The sequence below is a fragment of the Capra hircus genome, chromosome 8 (assembly GCF_001704415.2).
Source record: "Capra hircus breed San Clemente chromosome 8, ASM170441v1, whole genome shotgun sequence".
Taxonomy (NCBI): Eukaryota; Metazoa; Chordata; class Mammalia; order Artiodactyla; family Bovidae; genus Capra; species Capra hircus.
The window spans coordinates 10,651,004-10,671,624 of record NC_030815.1 but is presented as its reverse complement, the minus strand read 5'-3'; the positions used below and the strand labels follow the sequence as shown (position 1 = coordinate 10,671,624).

The 20,621-nt window shown below is 52.2% G+C and overlaps 1 protein-coding gene across 1 annotated transcript in view; it reads right to left on the bottom strand.

The window, feature by feature from the left end:
• SCARA5 (scavenger receptor class A member 5) overlaps positions 1–19,677 on the bottom strand; it is a 134,048-nt gene extending 114,371 nt beyond the window's left edge. The window contains exons 1-2 of the mRNA XM_018051873.1: positions 19,327–19,677; positions 15,200–15,320 (exon numbers count right to left, since the gene is read on the bottom strand). Coding sequence (XP_017907362.1) covers positions 15,200–15,314 — 115 coding nt within the window. The 5' untranslated portion in view covers positions 15,315–15,320; positions 19,327–19,677. The remainder of the gene's footprint in view (positions 1–15,199; positions 15,321–19,326) is intronic.

The window sequence follows — 20,621 nt, the reverse complement described above, 5'->3', positions numbered from 1 at the left end:
CAGTACCGTTTTTCTGCATTCCACACATATGTGTTAATATACGATGCTTGTTTTTCTTTTTCTGACTTCACTCTGTATAACACGCTCTAGGTTCATCCCTCTCACTAGAATTGACTCAGACGTGTTACTTTTTATGGCTGAGTAATATTCAGAAAACGAAGATCATGGCATCCGGTCCCATCACTTTATGGCAAATAGATGGGGAAATAGTGGAAACAGTGCCAGACTATTTTTTGGGGCTCCAAAATCACTGCAGATGGTGACTGCAGCCATGAAATTAAAAGACACTTACTCCTTGGAAGGAAAGTTACGACCAACCTAGACAGCATATTCAAAAGCAGAGACATTACTTTGCCAACAAAGGTCCATCTAGTCAAGGCTACAGTTTTTCCATTGGGCATGTATGGATTTAAGAGTTGGACTGTGAAGAAAGCCGAGTGCTGAAGAATTGATGCTTTTGAACTGTGGTGTTGGAGAAGACTCTTGAGAGTCCCTTGGACTGCAAGGAGATCCAACCAGTCCATCCTAAAGGAGATCAGTCCTGGGTGTTCCTTGGAAGGACTGATGCTGAGGCTGAAACTCTAATACTTTGGCCACGTCATGTGAAGAGTTGACTGATCGGAAAAGACCCTGATGCTGGGAGGGACTGGGGGCAGGAGGAGAAGGGGACGACAGAGGATGAAATGGTTGATAACATCACTGACTCAATGGACATGAGTTTGGGTAAACTCCGGGGGTTGGTGATGGACAGGGAGGCCTGGCATGCTGCGAATCATGGGGTCGCAAAGAGTCGGACATGACTGAGCGACTGAACTGAACCGAATATTCCATTATGTACATGTTCCACAGCTTCTTTATCCATCCCTCTGTCGATGGACATGTAGGGTGCTTGGGGATCTAGTTTTGAAGACAGGAAGCCTAGGGCCACAGCCCATATCACCTGTATGGAACTGAACTGGAACCATCTCTGAGGCCTCCAGGCTCAGAAGCACCCCTGCTCTGACCTCTGCACAGGAAACAGTAGAGGCTGGGCCACTGAAGGAAGTTCAGTGAGTCTGAGCAAAGATGACGGTCCTCAGACCCACTGAACCTTTGCCCCCTGGTAAGGGCTGGAACCAACAGTTGTCATGTATAGAGCTGCACTGGCGGATGGCCAGTGATCAGACAGCTAATAATGGGAACAGAATCGCACTCATCAGTGAACGGAAATACAGATTTGTCCTAAGTCAGCTCCCAGAGGGCAGGGTCTATGAGATCTATGATTCATCTCTGGATCCCCCAGGTCCTGGCATGTAGCAGACACTCAGTCAACATCTGTTGGCTATGTGTAGATAAGAGAGTCTAGTAAACAAACACAAACACATTGGGCCCTCCAAGCCACTGTTTAGGCTTTTGCAATAACCATGTATTCAGGGACTTCCCTGGTGGTCAGGTGCTTAAGACTTCACCTTCCAGTGCACGGATGTGGGTTCGATCCCTGGTAAGGGAACCAACAGTTCACATGCCGAGGGGCAAGTAATCCTGAGTGCCACAACTAAGACCCAACACAGCCAAATTAAAAACAAATAAAACAAAATTTAAAATGTGTATTCTAGTTTCTGTATTTGATACTTCCACATCTTGGGGCCTTGGGATAAGAAACAGCTTCCTCTTCACACACAGTTCATCTTTATATCCAGGTATTGTGCTGTTTCTTTTATTTTTCACTGTATTTTTAATTGTTGTTGTTCAGTCACTCAGTTGTGTCCAACTATTCTGCGACCCCATGGACTGTAGCCTGCCAGGCTCCTCTGTCCATAGAATTCTCCAGGTAAGAATACTGGAATGGGTTGCCATTCCCTTCTCCAGGGGATCTTCCCAAACCAGGGATTGAACCTAGGTCTCCTGCATTGCAGGCAGATTCTTTACCATCTGAAACACCAAGGAAGCTCTCTAGGGTCTAAACTATCCAGAAATAACTTTGGGCTTTGAAGACTTAACCAGAACAACCATTTTTATACTCCTGATCACAAAACAAAATGCCTTTAGCAGGAAGGCCATTCACAGAGGGCAGGGAAAGGACATACCCCATAAGCTGAGGCTCCTGGAAGGCTGGTTTTTCTTCCACCCCCTGGCAAGGCAGTGTCCTTTTCACCTTCAGTCTGTCAGCATCTTTCAGAGACCCCCATCTCCAGCCCCATAAACCTACACACAAAAGGCAGCTCCCCTTGGATGTCCTGGAAATGCTTAGAATACTTAAGATGTCACATTTACATTTTAATAGCCGCCCTTAGGGTTGGGACGTCATCTTTCATCCAGGTTTGGACATCAGGAAGGCCTTCATCCTTCCAGCTCCAGAAGGAAGGAGTGAATTCGTACATTTGGCAGCGTACACTGAGGTCAGAAAAGGGCCAGAGAGCTAAGATGCCAAGACAGAACTTGCCTGGCAAAGGGACAAGGTCAAGCTCACTGTTACTTGTAGACAAACTATAAGATCATTTTCAGAGACACTGTTAACAGTGCATAGTGCTCCAGGGAACTCTGCTCGATGTGATGTGGCAGCCTGGATGGGAGGGGAGTTTAGAGGAGAATGGATATGTTCTTCCTTGTTCACTTGAAACTGTCACAACATTGTTTGTTAAAAACTGACTATTTCCTGCTCAATCATTCAGTTGTGTCCGACTCTTGCAATCCCATGGTCTGTAGCCCACCAGGCTCCTCTGTCCATGGAATTTTCCAGGCAAGAATACTGGAATGGGTTGCCATGCCCTCCTCCAAGGGATCTTCCAGACCCAGGGATCGAACCTGAGTCTTCTGCATTGTCAGGCAGATGCTTCATCACTGAGCCACCTGCTATACCCCAATGCAAAATAAAAAGTTCGAAAAATAAAAAAAAGTGAATAGTGCTGAATGAATCAACATGCAGGGAGAGCAGGGCAAAAGGAAACCAAAGGGTTCCTGCAAGCTGCAGACAGGAAGCTTGCCCGGTCTCCCCTTACGCTCAGTATCCTCTTCAGTCTGCACCTCACGACCCGACTGCTGCCCTCTGCCCCCTGACCCTGGTACTGTCTATCTTCCAACTCCCTCCTCCACTGGTTGGATTCCCGGTGCTCCCCAAGGTGACCATGGATGATAGAAACTAACCTCCACTGAGTGCCAGGAGAGGAGACCAGAGCTGATGTAGGAAACAGATGGGCTCCAGGTTAGACATTTACAACTGGCCTCCTGTTTGCATTTCATGGGGAAGGAAGAAGTGATCTTCAGGCTGGGTACTTACAACTGTCAGCATTTCTTGAGATAGGTGGGCTCCATTAAGGCATTTATAATCAGCCTCCTGTTTGCCCTCCGAAATGGAAGTGACAACAGAAACAGGGTAAATAGCCAGGCTTTGTCTCTTGTGAACACCTTAAGGTGATAGTCAAGGCAATAGTGATGGCAGGGACAAAGAGGGGCAAGACCCTGACTGAGTCAAGGGTTAAAGGACTTTTTGCTCCCTCCTCTTTTGGGAGAAGGAGACATTATACTTGTGCAGAAAGGCTCCTTGTGGGCCCAAAGTCAACGGATAACACCAGGCCAGGTAAAGCGTCTGCCTACAAAGCGGGACACCTGGGTTCGATCCCTGGGTTTGGAAGGTCTCCTGGAGAAGGAAATGGCAACCCACTCCAGTACTCCTGCCTGGAAAATCCCATGGACAGAGGAACCTGGTAGGCTACAGTCCATGGGGTCGCAAAGAGTTGGACATGACTGAGCAACATTTACTACTATTTACTATAATGAGCCTTACTCCTCTTAGAAGCCTTCACTTCGAGATGCATCTTGCCTGAGGGGGTATGTGTGCACCCAGGGAGTGTCCCAGGGTAGGTCAGGTGTGGAAAAAGAAGCCAGATAATCGGCCTGAAGGAAGACAAAGACTCGGAAGAACTGCCCTGTATAAATGACTTAACTGCCTCTTTACTGGGCTCCTTCTCACCAGGGGGACCCCACACCCTTTCTCTCTCTGTGCGCACCTCTGCCTTGCTTCTGCCTCTTAACTAAGCAAGCCATTTCCCTATGTTCTCTCCCACTTGCTGGTGTGCTGTGTCTCTAATGATAAACTTCATACCTGCATTTACAGTTTCTAGAGCTTCTCAGGTGGCGCCAGTGGTAAAGAACCTGCCTGCCAATGCAGGCGATGTGAGAGAGGTGGGTTTGATCCCTGGGTCGGGAAGATCCCCTGCAGGAGGACATGGCAACCCACTCCAGTGTTCTTGCCTGGAGAATCCCATGGACAGAGGAGCCTGGTGGGCCACAGTCCATGGGGTTGCAAAGAGTTAGACATGACTGAAGCAACTTAGCAGGCAGGCAGGTTACAGTTTCTGCCTCCATGATAAATGCATTTTTCACTGGTGGCAAAGATCCAAGGAAAAACAGCTTCTAGCCTCTAGTCCTTGCTAATCTGAAGGCTAGAATTCCTGGTTTCCATCCAGGCTATCCAGGTTCAATTCCCAGGCAGAGAAATTAAGATCTTGCTTCACGCCACCACTCACTGTTGCGTCCCCGAGATTAGAGCCAGCCCCATCCCTGCAGCTGCCTCTCTCTCTCTTTTATTTTTAATTGGGATACAATCGCTTTACAATGTCGGGTTTGTTTCTGCTGTACAACGAAGTGAATCAGTTATATGTATATATGCATATATCCCCTCCCTTTTGAGTCTCCCTTGCACCCACCCCCGTCCCACTGCTCTAGGACATCATAGAGCATCGGGCTGAGCTCCCTCTGCTAATCAGCAGGGTCCCACTGGCTATCTATTTTACACATGATAGCATATGTGTTAGGGGCTTCCCTGGTGGCTCAGACAGTAAAAAATTTGCCTGCAGTATGGGAGACCTAGGTTTGATTCCTGGATCGGGAAGATCCCCTGGAGAAGGGAATGGCAACCCACTCCAGCATTCTTGCCTGGAGAATTCCAAGTGTACATATTAAGGTCAATGCTACTTTCTCATTTTCTCCCACCCTCTCCTTCCCCTGTTGGGTCCACAAGTCCATTCTCTGTGTCTGTGTCTCTATTCTTACCCTGCAAATAAATTTAACTTTACCATTTTTCTGGATTTCACATATATGGGTTAATATACCATATTTGTCTTTCTGACTTATTTCACTGTGTGTGACAGACTCTTTTAACAAGATTTCCTAAAGACAAGGCTTCTTCTGCCTGCTGTGAACATCTTGGTTATCCTGACTTGAACTCAACCTCAAGCCAGATAACTGGAAGTGGGAAAGCACCAGGGAGCAGGTGGGCTTCAGGATGCCATGCCGAAGGCTGGGACCATCACATGTCCCCACCAGCTCTGTGGCTGGATCTTAGGTTAGCCAGCATATGTGTCTGCAGGGCAGGGTCCCCGCCAACCCTACCTCTTTGGGCCCCCTCTTCATGGCTTTATTTATGTCTTCCCAATCCTCCTGCTGAACTCTGCACGGGCAGGTTGGACTCCAGAAGCCCCAGGAGATGGTGGAGTGAAAGGGGAGGGAGGGGCATTTTTCTGACCTAATGTCCATAGAGGTTACTGTCCCAGGCTTCCCGCCAAAGCCACTTAAGACTCCGTCCTTATGCTCTTGTCCAAACCTATTTGAGTTTATATCTATTTCCTGCCAGCGGCACCTTTTAGAATAATTCATTCCATCTGTCTCCTGCATCACAGCCATTTATTCCCACGGCCCTGCCCTAGCTATGTCATAACCCAGGACAGCTCCACCTCTGAAACTCCCAAGAATCCGCTGAGAGCCCTTCACCACGAGCAGCCTGGTTCTTGAATGCACAGGGTCTCTGAGTCCTGGAACTGCAGTGAACCAGGTGAGCTGTGCTGAGGGGCAGCATTTTAAGGATCAGAGAGCTATGGACTGGAATCCAGGCTCTGCCTCTGACTAGCTGGGTGACTTTGGGCAATTAACTTCATCTAAGACTTCGTCTTTTCATTGACAAACTGGGACTAACAATACAAGCTGAGGTTTAACGCAGACAATGTATTGAAGCCCCAGGTACAGTGCCTGCCTGCGCCACGAGCTGCATCCAGGGGAGCCACTGCGCTGAGATAGTTTGCATATATCACACTGGGTCATCACTTCTATTGGACCCCTGCCATCCTCCCATCACCTGCCCTGGCCTCCCCCGATCTCCCTGCCTCCACGAAAGCCAAAATGATCTCCAGGGCTCCTGGTGCTCCAGGACAAGACCCCTCCCTCCCTGGCCCACACACACCAGGGAGGGGGTGCTGGAGTTCTAGGACTCTGTGCACTCCTGCCAAGACCCCCATCACCAACATTCAGCTTTGCCAGCAGCTCCGCCTCAAGACCAGCATCCCAGCCACGGTCCTGGCTTCTACCAGCTGCATGAAGCCCCAGGGTTCCCCATCACCCACTGTAATCCTCAGGCAGCCCTGTTTATCCTCCTTAACATCTCCCTCCCAGTCTGCTGAAAACTTCCCACTGTGGTCCCGGACCTTCCAGCCAGTCATCTGAAAAATTCCTGATTCCCCCAACCTCTGCTTGGAAGATCTCTTTTCTTTTTTTTTTTTCTTTTTTTTTAACTGAAACCTGCTTCCCTTAAGTGTAGATTTCTTTTTCCTCTGCTCATGCAAGCAACCTAAAGGTGCAGGGGGTACTTTTCTTTGCTCCTCATTGTTACTTCCAGAACTTTCTCTTCTTCCTAAAAGCCCCACCTCCCACATCACACAACTGTACACTTTTTCCTCATTGCTAAAGGACACTGCTCCCCTACCCCTCTCTGCAATCACTGTTGCTGTCTCTCAGTCTCCACCTCTGACTCTTTCTCTTCTGAAGTCACATCTTTTCTGACCCACTTGAAATGTGGCCAAAGATAAGCCAGGCTCAGAATGCAAAAATGCATGCTGGATTTTGAAGGCTCAGCCTGAGTAAGAATATACAAATATCTACAGCACTTTTACAGTGATTACAAATCAAATTGATAATATTTTGAATGTGTGCTGTGTGTTAAGTTGCTTCAGTCATGTCTGACTCTTTGCAGTCCTATGGACCTAACACACCAGGCTCCTCTGTCCATGGGATTCTCCAGGCAAGAATACTGGATTGGGTTGCCATGTCCTTCTCCGGAGGATCTTCCCGACCCAGGGATTGAACCCATGTCTCTTACATGTCCTGCATTGGCAGGCGGGTTCTTTACCACTAACACCACCTGAGAAGCCCAACCAACTATTTTGAATATATTAGATTAAATATGTTCCTGTATTTAATTTTTTTTTCAGATTTATCTCTTTATCTTTCTGTGTGGCTACTAGAAAATTTAGAATTGCTCGTGTGGCTCACACTACAGTCTGATTGGCTCTACCAATAAGCGAGGCCCTTTCTTAATCCTGACTTCACACATCCCAGGTGAGAGCTGCCCCTCCCGTCTTCCTGGTGCTGTCATCCCCTCAGGCTTCCCTGATCTCACCAGGACCTACTAACTGTGAACCCCACTGCCTTTCCAAAACTGCTCCTGTCCACGCCTCCACACTCTTATGTCACAGGAGAACATCCTCTCTCCCCCAGGTAGACTGTGAAATTCTCCCCTCTAACTGCACTTCCATTAGGGAATGAATCACACTGTAAGGCAGGGTCTGTCAGCAGTCAATGCGTCTCCCGTCTTGGCAGGCGAATTCTTCTGGGGACTTTGAGCCCCTTGAAGGCAGGACCCAAGATCTTTCACTTCTGTTCGCATCAGCAGCACTACAAAACCCTGTCCTCTTTGGATGACTTAAGTCCCAGTTCCTTATGGGGGCTTCCCTGGTGGCTCAGACGGTAAAGCGTCTGCCTGATGTGGGAGACCAGGGTTCGATTCCTGGGTCGGGAAGATCCCCTGGAGAAGGAAATGACAATCCACTCCAGCACTCTTGTCTGGAAAATCCCATGGACGGAGGAGCCTGATAGGCTGCAGTCCATGGGGTCACAAAGAGTTGGACATGACTGAGCGACTTCACTTTCACTTTCCTTATGTCTTAAACTCAACTCTCTCAGCCCTCCTTTACCCTGGCACTTCTGCGCTTGGTGAACAAGGATGTGGTTGGCCATTCAGCACGTCAAGATACCTTCTATGGGCAAGACACAGCGCTGGGTATTGGGACATTTGGATGAGCCCAAAGCATGCAGTGCCAGCCAGAGGGAACTTGGGACACACAGCTCAGCATGACTGTGGATGGACAGGCTGACAGGGGCCAGGGAGGCCAGGTGGATGGCCCGGGAAAGACATGGAGAAAAGCCAGGCGGCGTCCATCCCACTGCTTGTTATCTGACACCAGGAATCAACCCCAGATAAACCTAGAATGAGGAAGGGATGAAGCTCTCTGTCCTGAAGACTGAAAACAGAGCATGAGGAGGAACTGGGGCGCCTTGGGTGGGCCCCAGGGTGGACCCAGGCAGACAGAAAGGCTGCGACCACATGCGACCTAAGATCTAATGGTCAGGAGCATTCAGCACACACCAGGTGCTGCAAGCACTAACTGTGGAGTAACTCATGTCGCTTGGCAAGGACCCTGAGTCTTGAGCCGTTATTATTCCATTTTACAGAGGAGAGGGAGCTGAGAACTCAAACAGGGTTGTGTGCTGCTCGCTCAGTCGTGTCCAACTCTTTGCGACCCCATGGACTGTAGCCCGCCAGGCTCCTCTGTCTATGGGATTCTCCAGGCAAGAATACTGCAGTGAGTTGCCATGCCCTCCTCCAGGGGATCTTCCTGTCCTAGGGATCGAACCCACATCTCCTGTGTCTCCCGCCTTGGCAGGTGAATTCTTTACTCCTGAGATACATGGGAAGCCCCCGATCAGGATTACAGAGGCTGCAACTGTCAAGAGCTTGACATGGAGCCCTGTCCATGGGACTCCAAGGCCAGTGCTTCTTGCCGTCATGCGGGGCCATCATCCCTGTGACGGATGAGGCAGACTACTATGGATGTTAGAGATGTTACATGTGCCCCCAGGTGCCCAGGGCGAGCAAGGCCGTGGGTCTGAAGCAAAACCAGCTTCCAGCCAGGGACCGTGAAACACACCCCTAACTCTTCCAGTAGGCAACCTCAGGGACCTAGTGACTTTGACAGAGGTGGGGAATGGATAGACACGGACTTGCCACAGACCCAGGTGCCCTGGGGACCCAGAATATTCCTTACAGATTCTACTACTCGGAGAATAGGACTAAAAGAAACTGCTCGGTTTCCTTGAGAATCTAGGCTTCAGGGGGAAGCCCACTAACCCAAACCCCGCTTTCTTTAAGAAAAGGGAGGAACCAACCTTAAAACACTGTTTGGGCCGGGGGTCTCTGAGAAGTGGCATGGGTGCTTCCTGGGAGGCCCTGGGTGACAGCTGCTGCTCCTGGCCTTTCTGTCTCCCCTGTCCTTCTCCAGTTCCCCAAGGTGTTCAGGGGACTCCCCAAAGGGCAGGGAGGTGAAGTATCTGTGTCCTGAGGGTGTACGAGGTCCGAAATGCTTCACTCAGGTTATATCACCTGATTCCTCCAAGGTCCCAAGAGCTGAGTAACGTTATGCCCATTTTGCAGATGGGAACACTGAGGATGAGGGCGTCAGGACCCCAGTGAGGCAGACAGCCCGCTCAAATCAGAGAATGTCACAGGATTTAAAAAAGGGAATATGCGCAAAGGTGTAGCCAAAGGTGTGAGACGCCCACAAGGGTCACAGTGGTGTCCTCAGCCTTATGTCTCGGCCTCTCAGAGCCCACCAGGGCAGCACTTACGGGAGCCTGGAAGCAGAAAGCCACGTGGAGGGCGTGGTTACAAGGAGCTGTGAACTCAGGCGGAAGGACACAGCAGCCCAAGGTGACCCCATAGAGCAGGATCTGGAAATAAACACGCCCATCTCCCATCTTCAATGCTACGGTGGCTCCCCACAAGGCCGATAGCTGAGTGGCAGGGGGTGGCCGTGGAGGGGCAATGGAAGACACCCTGCACAGATCCTAGGCTGGGCGAAGTTCACTCTCCAGGCTCCTGGCACCTTCCCTGGCTGTCCTTCCCTCTTGTGGAAAGAATGGGGCCAGAGACACCGGGGATCGCAGCTGCCCACCAGCCCGAGAGAGCGCAGCCGGAGTCAGAGCGCACCGAACTGAGCGCACCGTAACGCGGCACCGCACGAGTTAACATCTCTGCTCTCCCGCCTGGGTGCCTGATTCTGCAACCTGGGGAGGGGGCGGAACCAAGATAGCTGGGGGCCTCCCTGGAAATCCACTCCCACCCTTGGGCAGCTGCCCACCAGCCCTCAGCTACGCTGGATGAACCGAGGAGGTTTGATGGCTGAGAAAGCAGACGTGGGGGTTCCCTGAGGAGAATAATTTAATTTTATGGGGCAGGGACGCGGGAACAGGGAGTTCGGACCCTACACTCAGCAAGCGGCCTGGCTGCAGGCGTAGCATGTGTAACTCATTACCTCCGCGGGCCGCCCATTTGCAGCCAGTGGATGATGCTCAGAGCGTGGTGGAGGGCCCGAGGCCGCGGGGTGAGCATGACTGCAATATTTTTCTGACACTAACACCTCTCGCTGGCCCATGGAGAGGGCCGTGGAAGAGCCAGGCCCTGCCAAACATCACCCACGCCCAGCCCTCCGCCTACTGGCGCCAGACAGGAGAGGCTTCAGCTGCTCAGGCGGGAAGAGAAGGGCCGGATCCCGGAGGTAAGCGAGTGAAGGGGCAGGCACAGAGGGAGCTGGGGCAGGAGGCGCCGAGGCCCAGCCTGCCTCGCTGTGGGTTTCTCCTCCGTGGGAGGCGTCAGCGGGCACCAAGGTCAGAGAGGGTTTGGCTGGAAGACCTTGGAGGTCACGTTCTGCCATGAGCCTGCCCATGAATTCCAACCACACAGGTGAAACCCATGGGGTTCCCCACTGGAGACCCGGAGGTGAGGAGGCCCCTGCCCTGGGCGCCTTCCTGTCCGCAGTGGGGCTCAGACACAGGGAGGAGGCAGGTGGGGTCCTAAGAGGGGGCCCGGCCACGGGGTGCAGAGGACGGAGAGCTCCCCAAGGTGGCACCATGGAGCTGAGGGTGCAAGGGAGAGAGCCTGGAAGGATGTGGGAGGCACCACGCCAGAGGGGGTCATGGCGGGGATGGGGAGCCTGAATAGCCCCTCAGCTTCCTACCTGGTCTGTGAACAGAAGGGAAGGGATGGAGGCAGGGTAGGAGGAAAAGACAGATGGAGAGGAAAGTACAGGAGGAGAGTGGGGAGGGTTTGCCAGTGCCTGAAAATAAGACATGTACAGCCTAACACCTTAAAGTCCCTCCTGCGTTAAATCCTGAGTCCTACACAGAAGACATGGGTTCAATACCTGGGTTGGGAAGATCTCCTGGAAGAGGGCATGGCAACCCACTCCAGTATTCTTGCCTGGAGCATCCCCATGGACAGGGGAGCCTGGCAGGCTACAGTCTATGGGGTCACAAAGAGACACGCACGCATACCTCAGTATCTAGGCTGCAGTTTTTCAGCTTGTTTCCGCTGATCCTAAGATCCGTGGGGCCCAGGGGAGGCACTGCCTCTCTTCCCACCTCCCTGCTTTCAAGGGGAAAGTACGGGGAGGGACTTGGAGCCCCAGCGACTCTGCTTTTCATTTACTCAAAGCCTGGGGGGCGGGCTGGTCCCCACCTCTGTCCACCTCTGCTCTCCCATCCACCTCTCTCTGCCCCTGCCAGCTCCACCCCTTCCTCCCTCTCCAGAGATGAGGGTCAAAGAAGCCAAGTGCTGGGGAAACAGACCAAATCTGGCTTGAATTTCCCCAAGTCAGAGCTCACCATTTCCCTCTTAGAAATGACAGGGAAGGGGGAAATCCAAGAAACCCAGGAGCTTTTAGGTGGCTGTTTCATCTCAATACTCCGGTCTTTCTCGCATCCTCACGCCCCCACCCCATGTCTGGCATCCAGGAATGAGTGTGGAGGAGACCCAGACAATGTGCAAATCAGGTTTAGAAGTGATTTGTTCCGCCTTCTTTAGATTTCAAAGATCCCTGTCTTTGTTCATCCATGTACTCAGTCACTCAGTCGTGTCCAACTCTTTGCAACCCCATGGACTGTAGCCGACCAGGCTCCTCTGTCCATGGAATTTTCCAGGCAACTGGAGCCGGTTGCCATTTCCTTCTCCAGGGGATCTTCCCAATCTAGCAACTGAACCCGGCTCTCCCACACTGCAGGCAGATTCTTTACCATCTGAGGTATCAAGGAAGCCCCAAATGGCCTTTTAAATCCCAGGTTCAGTAAAGGGGGGGTATGATGAGGTCAAAAGGAGAGATGATGACCCAACAACAGCCCCCCAGGCCTCTTCCCACCCCAGGGTCTCCCTGCCATGACTTTCCCCATTGGTATCCAATACTGGTCCTCATGGTCCTACAATTACCCCTCTGAGCTGTACCCCAGTTCTTTCTTGCCAAACCAGGCCTGTTTATTGATGGGCTGGTGGGGAGAGAGGGTAGTTGAAGGCTGTAAAAGCCACCTTGACCTTTGTGGATGTGATGATAGGGAACAGCTGATCACTGACTAGTGAATCAACACCCCGAGGTCCTTCATCTCTTCCCAGGTGTCATTAACTTGACAGAAACACTGGCCCATCTCAGTGCAGCTCAGCTGGTAATATTTTTCCCATCTACCTCTTCTCTTACAAAATGGTATTCAGTCTTTAAGGCCTTTACCAGAAAGTGTTCATCCTTCTTGACTTTAATAATCACATATTTTTACCTTCTTTACATGGTGAGTGACTGTCTCCATACCAGTCCCTTCCACTGGGATCAGAAGCCCTTAGAAGGCAAGAATGGTTTAATTTCTCTCTGGAGCATCTCTGGCATCTAACCCATAACTTGACACATTGTGGGTCCTCAAAATGTGTCTGTTAACTGGAATCCAGAGAAACAGTTCTGATGGTGGGAAGTTTACTAGGCCAGGTGTGTGCGTGCTAAGTCGCTTCAGTCGTGCCCAACTCTTTGAGACCCCATGGACTGTAGCCCGCCAGGCTCCTCTGTCCCTGGGATTCTCCAGGCAAGAATACAGGGGTGGGTTGCCATGCCCTCCTCCAGGGGATCTTCCCGACCAAAGGATCAAACCGGAGTGTCTTATGTCTCCTGCATTGGCAGACGGATTCTTTACCACTAGCACCACCTGGAAAGGAGCCCAGATCTCCTCTCTCTTCTCCCTGCTGAGACAATCCCCGATCCCTACCTGAGCCACCCAACTTCCCTCCCTGCTCTCAGCACCTGGTGGGAGCAAAGATGGGGCTGAATGAGGAGTCATTTCTAATTTTGAGGAATTTCAAGACGAAGGCAGCTGGCAGAGTGGAGCACAATGAAACATAGCGCTCGAGAGAAAGTTTGAATAAAGGCATCTGGAATGGTTGATTTTATGTCAACTTGGTTGGCTGTGGGATGCCCAGAATAAACATTCTGGGTGTCTCTGAGGGTGTTTCTGGATGAGATTAGCTTTTAAATTGGTGGAATCAGAGCAGACTGTTCTCCTCAATGTGGGTGGGAGGGTCTGAATACAACAAAAGATGGCGGGATTGGCTTTTTACTTCCCGTCTGCTTGCTGGAGCTGGGACATAGCATCTCATCCTCTCTGGCCCTCAGACTGTGACTGACACCATTGGTTTCTCTGATTTTCAGGCCTTCTGACTCAGACTAAACTACACCACCTGCTTTCCTGGGTCTCCAGCCTACAGAGGGAAGATCATGGGACTTCCCATCCTCCATAGCCAGGTGAGTCAATTCCTCATAATCGGTCTCTTCATAAGTGTAGACATCATACTGGTTCTGTTTCCCTGGGGAAGCCTAACTGAGATAGCCAGTCTCCATCTCACTGATCACAAAGCTTCACAAAACTCTCACGTGAGTTTCCTTCAGTTCATCATTGAAGTGAGGATGAAGCTCTCTTCTCCTATACTAACTGCAAAGAGGAGTGTGTTCATTCAGACAACAAGCCTTTATTAAGCAGCTACTCAGTGTGGATCTCGTGTTGGATGTAGAGGAGTCAGCTGTTGGCGAGATGCCCCGAGCTCCTCAGGAGGACACTGCATCCATTTGCTCCAGGGTTTTAGCCCCCAGAGATGCAGTGCCGTGCACTGAGAGGGGGTCCCTTTCTGCGCCATGAACTGGGGCCTTAGTCTCAGGGGAGGATGAGCACCCTGGAGAGGTGCATCCCTCCTTGCAAAAGCCCTGGGAAGCGGATTGAAGATCTGTCACCGGAAGGGGTCTGGGCTTCTTGGTTCAGTTGCCTTTTGCGTGCCCGCAGCCTCACTGAAGAGGAGAGGATGGCAGAGAGGCAAAAGGACTGGGCTAGGAGTGAGAAGACTCAGTGCTGGGGCTGCTCTGTGACTGATGGGCTGCATGATCGTGGTCATTTAGTTGCTCAGTCACATCAGACTCTTTGTGACCCTGTTGACTGTAGCGCACCAGGCTCTTCTGACCAAGGGGACTCTCCAGGCAAGAATACTGGAGTGAGGAGAAGGAAATGGCAGTCCACTCCAGTACACTTGCCTGGAAAATCCCATGGACGGAGGAGGCTGGTAGGCTACATTCCATGGGGTTGCAAGGAGTCGGACATGACTGAGTGATGGGTTCTATAACAGCAGAAAAAGTCTTACCATGAAAAAAAAAATACAAAAACCTCAGCACTACCAAAGAATGTATCAGGATCAATCAACATTAGTGTGCAGCAGTGTACAGTAGTAACAAATTTAAATCTAAAATGGTTGAGTAATAACCCATACTTTCCTTTTGCCAAGTTGGATGGCCTGTGGTTTGTTATTTATGTTAAGGGAAATTACCATTATGATGTGAAACTCTATCTTTGCTGTTGTATTTTGCTGTTTCCTTATTTTACCACTAAAGGTGACACCATTCATTATTTGATTTCTTAAAAAAAAAGGAATACTGGAGTGAGTTGCCAGTCCCTTCTCCAGGGGATCTTCCTGGCCCAGGGATCAAACTTGGGTCTCCTACATTGGTAGGAGGGTTTTTTAACCCTGGGCCACCAGGGAAGCCCGAGCTGTGTGATGCCAAATGCTTTTCTCAGAGTCCACTAGCTCATCTGTGAAATGGGTCTCATTTTGTGGTCACATAGGTGTGTTGAGATGCATGAATGAGAAAAGACCTTTCCAAGCACAAAGTTCAACCTATGCAGTATTAGGTGGCGGTGTGGGGTGGGGTAGGAGGGTAGGGGTGGTCAGGGCTGACCTCACAGCCAAGACCGAGCCCACGGCACTCACCATCCTCACACAGGTTCAGCTTGGACAAGCTCCTGCCATCAAAGGGCTCCTCAAAGATGGAGCTGGAGTCGCGGTCGCTCACGGTGGCGTGCAGGTACATGGCTTTGTTCTCCATCGCGTCCTGCAACAGGAGAGGAGAGAGCAGATATGGGGGTGGGGGAGAGTAAAAGCTGTAGTTGGAGATGGAAATAAATCTGTAGAGCAAGGCATCACCATGACGACCTCGAGCCTGAACACAGGGACCCTTCCTCATCGGTAGGCGTCAGCCACCAGGATCCCAATCCCTTCCTCAATTTCCTTGGCTTGGAGCGGTCACGGTCCTGGGGACCTTTCTGATCTATCTATCCTCTCCCTCTCATATCTCTGGGTGGGGCTGGAGCCCTGAGCTGGCGGGGGAGGGCACCAGGGGCCATGCCAGGTGGGGCCGGAAGGAGCCAAACCTCCTGACCCAAACAGAATACTCTCCAAGCTTCTGGAGTCCTGGGCACGGTAGGGTGACTGGGGATTCTGCTCTGTGTTGGAAATGGGGGGGAACTAGGCATGAAACAGAGTATAGAGACCACCAGCCAACATAGCTAGAACCAGAACTGTTCCCAAACTTGGCTGGCATGGTCAGAGGAGCTGGGTTCAGGGGGCCACAGGCAGGACTGACCCCCATGGGAGCCTGGGGAGCAGGAGGCCTTGGTGGGGTCCCCTAGACACCAAGGCCTGTACAGCCCTAGACCAGGAGAGGGCTCTGCTGTCCGGATGGTCTCCTGGGTGGCTGGGGCTTGGAGTTGACCCCGTGGAATTCCCGGAATGCCCCCTCGACATGGGGAAGTGCCACGCTGTTTGAAATGACCCAGCCCCGTTTACACAAGCGTGCACCACACGATTCCATTTTGCAGTGTCTACACATTCCAGAGTGCACGACGGGAGATTATATGCGGAGATGTTCTGGGCTTCTCCGGGTGAGACGTGTTACAGGAATCTGGTGGGGCTTGTGGGGATTTGCGCTTAGTTTTGTTTTCTGTGTTTTGGGGGTTTTCTACGATATGTTTGCGTTCTTTGTATAATCAGAAGAATTCATTTGTGGGGCTGGATCACAAAGTGTTTATTTACATAAAATACTGGATATCCTTTTCCTGCATAGACGCTCAGTGATTTCACAAATGACTCTCTGCTTTTAGCTCATTTCCAGTCATTAGTTTATGTTGACTTTCAGTTCTGATACTCTTTCTGTAGATTGTTACTGTTTAGTCACTAAGCTGTGTCCAACTGTTTGCATCCCCATGGACTGTAGCCCACTAGGTTCACCTGTACATGGAATTCTCCAGGCAAGAATACCAGAGCAGGCAGCCATGCCCTCTACCAGGGGATAGTCCCAACCCAGGGATCAAACCCAGGTCTCCTGCTTTGAAGGTAGATTCTTAACCACTGAGTCACCAGGAAAGCCCATAGCTATGTGGATATTGAACCCAAAAATCCACTTTTAAAGAGTGAATTCTTTGGAAGATAAGTGCCCTGGGAGGATGGCAGGGGGCAGGGGGGGTGGGGGTGGGTCCTAGGCCCAGCATGGAGCCAACTCGACCCTGAGGACCAGAGAGCCGACTGGGAGAGGGGGTAGGGCCTGGCAGGTGGCCGGAAGGGGACACCGGCCACTGACTGAAGGGAAGAGGCAACCCCCATTCCAGTAAACGGGGACAGTAAAGGAAGAGGCTGGCTAGATCCCTCTGCCAGATGCAGCAAACACAAATCCCCTATTTTCGTAACCTGACCTTTCTTTCCAGGGACCTATGACCTCAGGGCTAAGAGGAGGCCAGAGCCTACAGTGGCCATCCACCTGTCTTTCCACTGGCCCTGGAGGGACAGATGAGGTGTCTGCTTTTGACCTCCAGTGATGAGAAGCCACATGCCTCGCACACGTGTACACACCTACGCCTGTATGCACCTGCCCACTCAGGGTGTTCCTAGACCCTGTGGGCCCTTCCTCCACACCAGTCATTCGTCCAAGTCCTCCACCCAGGGAGGGCCTCGAGGTGGGGCCCCAGGCTGCTCCACTGCTGCTAAGCTACAGAGGACACGCCCTCATTTCACGAGTGCTCTGTGCGGCACCCCACCCTCTGGCCTCAGTCCTGGGGAGCGGGGAAGCAGGAGGCCAGTGTCTCCTCTGAGAGGGGGAACCCGCTCTCTGCCAAAGGCAACAGCAGCTGCTGCCCAGAGCCTGTGGGGGCACCGAGTGCCAGGGGAGGAGATGCAGAGCTGGGCTTGCTCCAGTTTCCCCATCTGCCTTTCCGCCTTCTCTCTCTGCCCATCAGCTCCTGGACCAGAGCTGGAAGGCGGGGCTCCTTATCTGGAATGTGTCTGTCGGGCCCCTCCCAGCACCCCCTCCCCACCCCTCAGCTGGTGGAGCTGGAGCCTGGGGGCGGGGGAGAGGGAGAGGGGCCAGATGTGAGCACGCTGAGATGGGAAGTGCTCAGCCGACTCTGCTAATGTGTGTTACTGGGGAATGAAACCTAAGAGCTTTCTGTCTGCCCCAGGTTTTATTTGGTGCTGTTTTTCTTTCTTGAGGAATAGGGGGCAGGAATTTAGACCTTCCAATCATTGGTTGTATAGCCTTTGGACCAAGTCTGAGCAACTGACTGCCAAGTGTGGTGATGATAGAGCAAAGCCTCCACCCTCCACCTCCACCCCTGGAGCATGACCTGGAGTATGTTCCTCCCACACCATACAGATCCTCGCCATCTGGAGCTCCCCACCTCCCAGGGGCACTGCAAGGGGGCAGGTGGCATTGGTCCGTTTTTCCCATTCTAAAGATAAGCCAAGTGAAGCCCAGAGGAGCAGGAACTGAAGAATGTCAGAGAGGAGGTCCTCCAGCATTTAACCCCACCCAGGGCATTGGCTCCGCACGAGGCTGCTCTGGCCAGGATGCATGTCCCTTTCAGAGGCCACCTTTTGGTCCCACAGTGATGCAGGGAAGAGGGCCAGGTGGGGACCCTGGAGCTAAGAGAGCTGGAAGGGAGGGGGCCAGTGCCATGGAAACCCAGGCAGGGTGTAGACACCAAAGTGACCTGTGGGGAGCGGGGGCTCAGAGGACATGGGGTCCCAAGCTGGCGCCACATCTTATCCCCGGGGAGCTCGGTCTGTCAGCTAACACATCCAGCCTCAGCCTTTGCGATGGGGAGGACACACCTCCCAGCTACAAGGTCTCTGTGAGTCTCACGTGGATCAGGGCACATGGGAGGGCTGTATGGATGGGGCAGGTAGGGAGATGGTGGTGGAGCCTGGTAACCACCCACGGCCCCCCAGCATCTTCTGATCCTGCCAAGCAGCCTGGCACAGGGGTCTCTGGATTCCCTCGGCCTCCCTCCCACCTAGCTAGTCCCAGAAACAATCCCATTTGGACCCCTTTGCGAAAGCAATCGTGAATGCAGACCAGACCTGAGAGCCGTACCTTGATTCTCAAAGCCCCCCTCCAGGCAGCAGCAGGACTCAATCAGTTCTTCCTGCAGAGGGGTGGTGGCCCCAGCCTTGCTGGGTTCCAGCATTTAACGCTACAGGGCTCGTAACTCCTCAAAATCAGATAGGGATCACCGTGAACAAGGTCCTCTCTGGACCTTGCTAAGGAGGCTTTGAGCCCTTTCCTCCTCTAACTGTACTCAGATCGTCTGAAGCATCACTCAGAACTAGAGAGGTGCAGATGGTTTATAAACAAGCTCTGCCTTCCTACGTTCCACTGCTGGGCACACCCACAGGCACACGCATGCACACACATTCACCACACGCGTGGAGAGACTGTCACCTGTACCATCTGCTCCCTGAAGAGGCTCTGGAGCTCTGACACAAGCCAGGCAGAGTTGCCACTAAGGCGATCACTTTCTCTGGCTCCCAAATGCCCACACTCACCAGCCCAGACAGATGGATGGCAGAGTTGCCACTAAGGCGATCACTTTCTCTGGCTCCCAAATGCCCACACTCACCAGCCCAGACAGATGGATGAAAATCCGGCAGATCCCCCAGGTTGACAGTAATGACCTCCCCTCCCAGGACCTGCACCTCCCCGCGATGCCCAAACCTGTGCCCTGTGACCTCCGGCTGCCTTTAGGAAGCCATGCCCAGGTGCTAGGACAGTCAGTGCCCAGACTCACCTGAGTGCCCCCAGTGAAGCTGCAGAACCTGTCCCCTCAGTTCCTGGCATTTGCCATGGTGGCTGGAGAGCTGGCCACTGCCCCCACCCTGAGACCCAGGCAGCCCCTCAGAGCTTGTCCCCACAGCCAGCCGAATCCAGACGGAGTCATAGAGACTGCCCGGTGCCCAGGGTCTCGGGGGTCACTTCTCCAGGAGGATCAGAAGGCAAGACTCAACCTTGTGCCCAGGTGGGAGTCCCTGTCTTGGTGTCTGGCCTCGTTCAGCCTTGGGCAGCGCTCGAGATGTTCTGTGGAGGCACCAGCGGCTCCGCTAGGTACTGACTGAGCTGTGAACTGCAGCTGCACTGGCCGCCAGGCTTTATAAAGTTCTTGGAGCAACTGCGAGGCTCCCCTGGGGCCGAGAACGCATCCTCCCTCTAGTGGCCAATCTCAGCATTACAGCTTCACACAGGCATGCCTGCTGCGTCTTGGTCTTGGGACTCCACCCTCCTGTTCTAAAGGCTCTGCTCAAGATACTTTTTGGAAAGCTTCTAGCGGAATGGCAGCTAGACCTGGCTTAGGAGCTGCGCAAGGAACCCAGCCTTGTAAATTTATTTATAGGACAGAATTGGCATTGCTCAGTTCATTCACCAAACTTGGGGTAGAATTACTACGTTCTGTGTTTTCTTGGAGGCGTATCTACCCGTAAGGGACACAGATTGCCCACACCAGGGAGATTCAGAAGAGGACTCTGAGGGTGCTGAAGGAACTTCCCAAAGTCAGGTTCAATGCAATTCATCAAGGAAGCCAGGGTTTCTGGAGCCCCGACGTTGTACAAGGGTTAGGCTACAGGGGTGAGTGAGAGGAGGCTGCTGTCCTTAGGGGGTCGCAACCCAGGCTGAGAGGCAGGCTTGGACACAGATAACTGTGGCGCTAGTGGTAAGGAACCTAGGAGACATAAGAGACACAGGCTTGATCCCTGGGTTGGAAAGATCCCCTGCAGGAGGGCATGGCACCCCACTCTAGTATTCTTGCCTGGAGAATCCCATGGAAAGAGGAGCCTGGCAGGCTACAGTCCATGGGTCACAAAGAGTGGGACACAACTGAGCGTCTGACCACACACCTGTAAACCTCAGCATAGCTATATTCAATGTGTAAAAACAGGAGCTCTCACCAAAATGTTGAGGGGGTGATTACCTTCATTCAGGTTGAGATGGTGATGGGAGAAGCATCAGAGAAATTCTGAAAACAATCTGAACCATGGTACATGGTCAGTTTGTATGTGTGGCCCTTCCCCCACCTCCCACCCCAGAGAC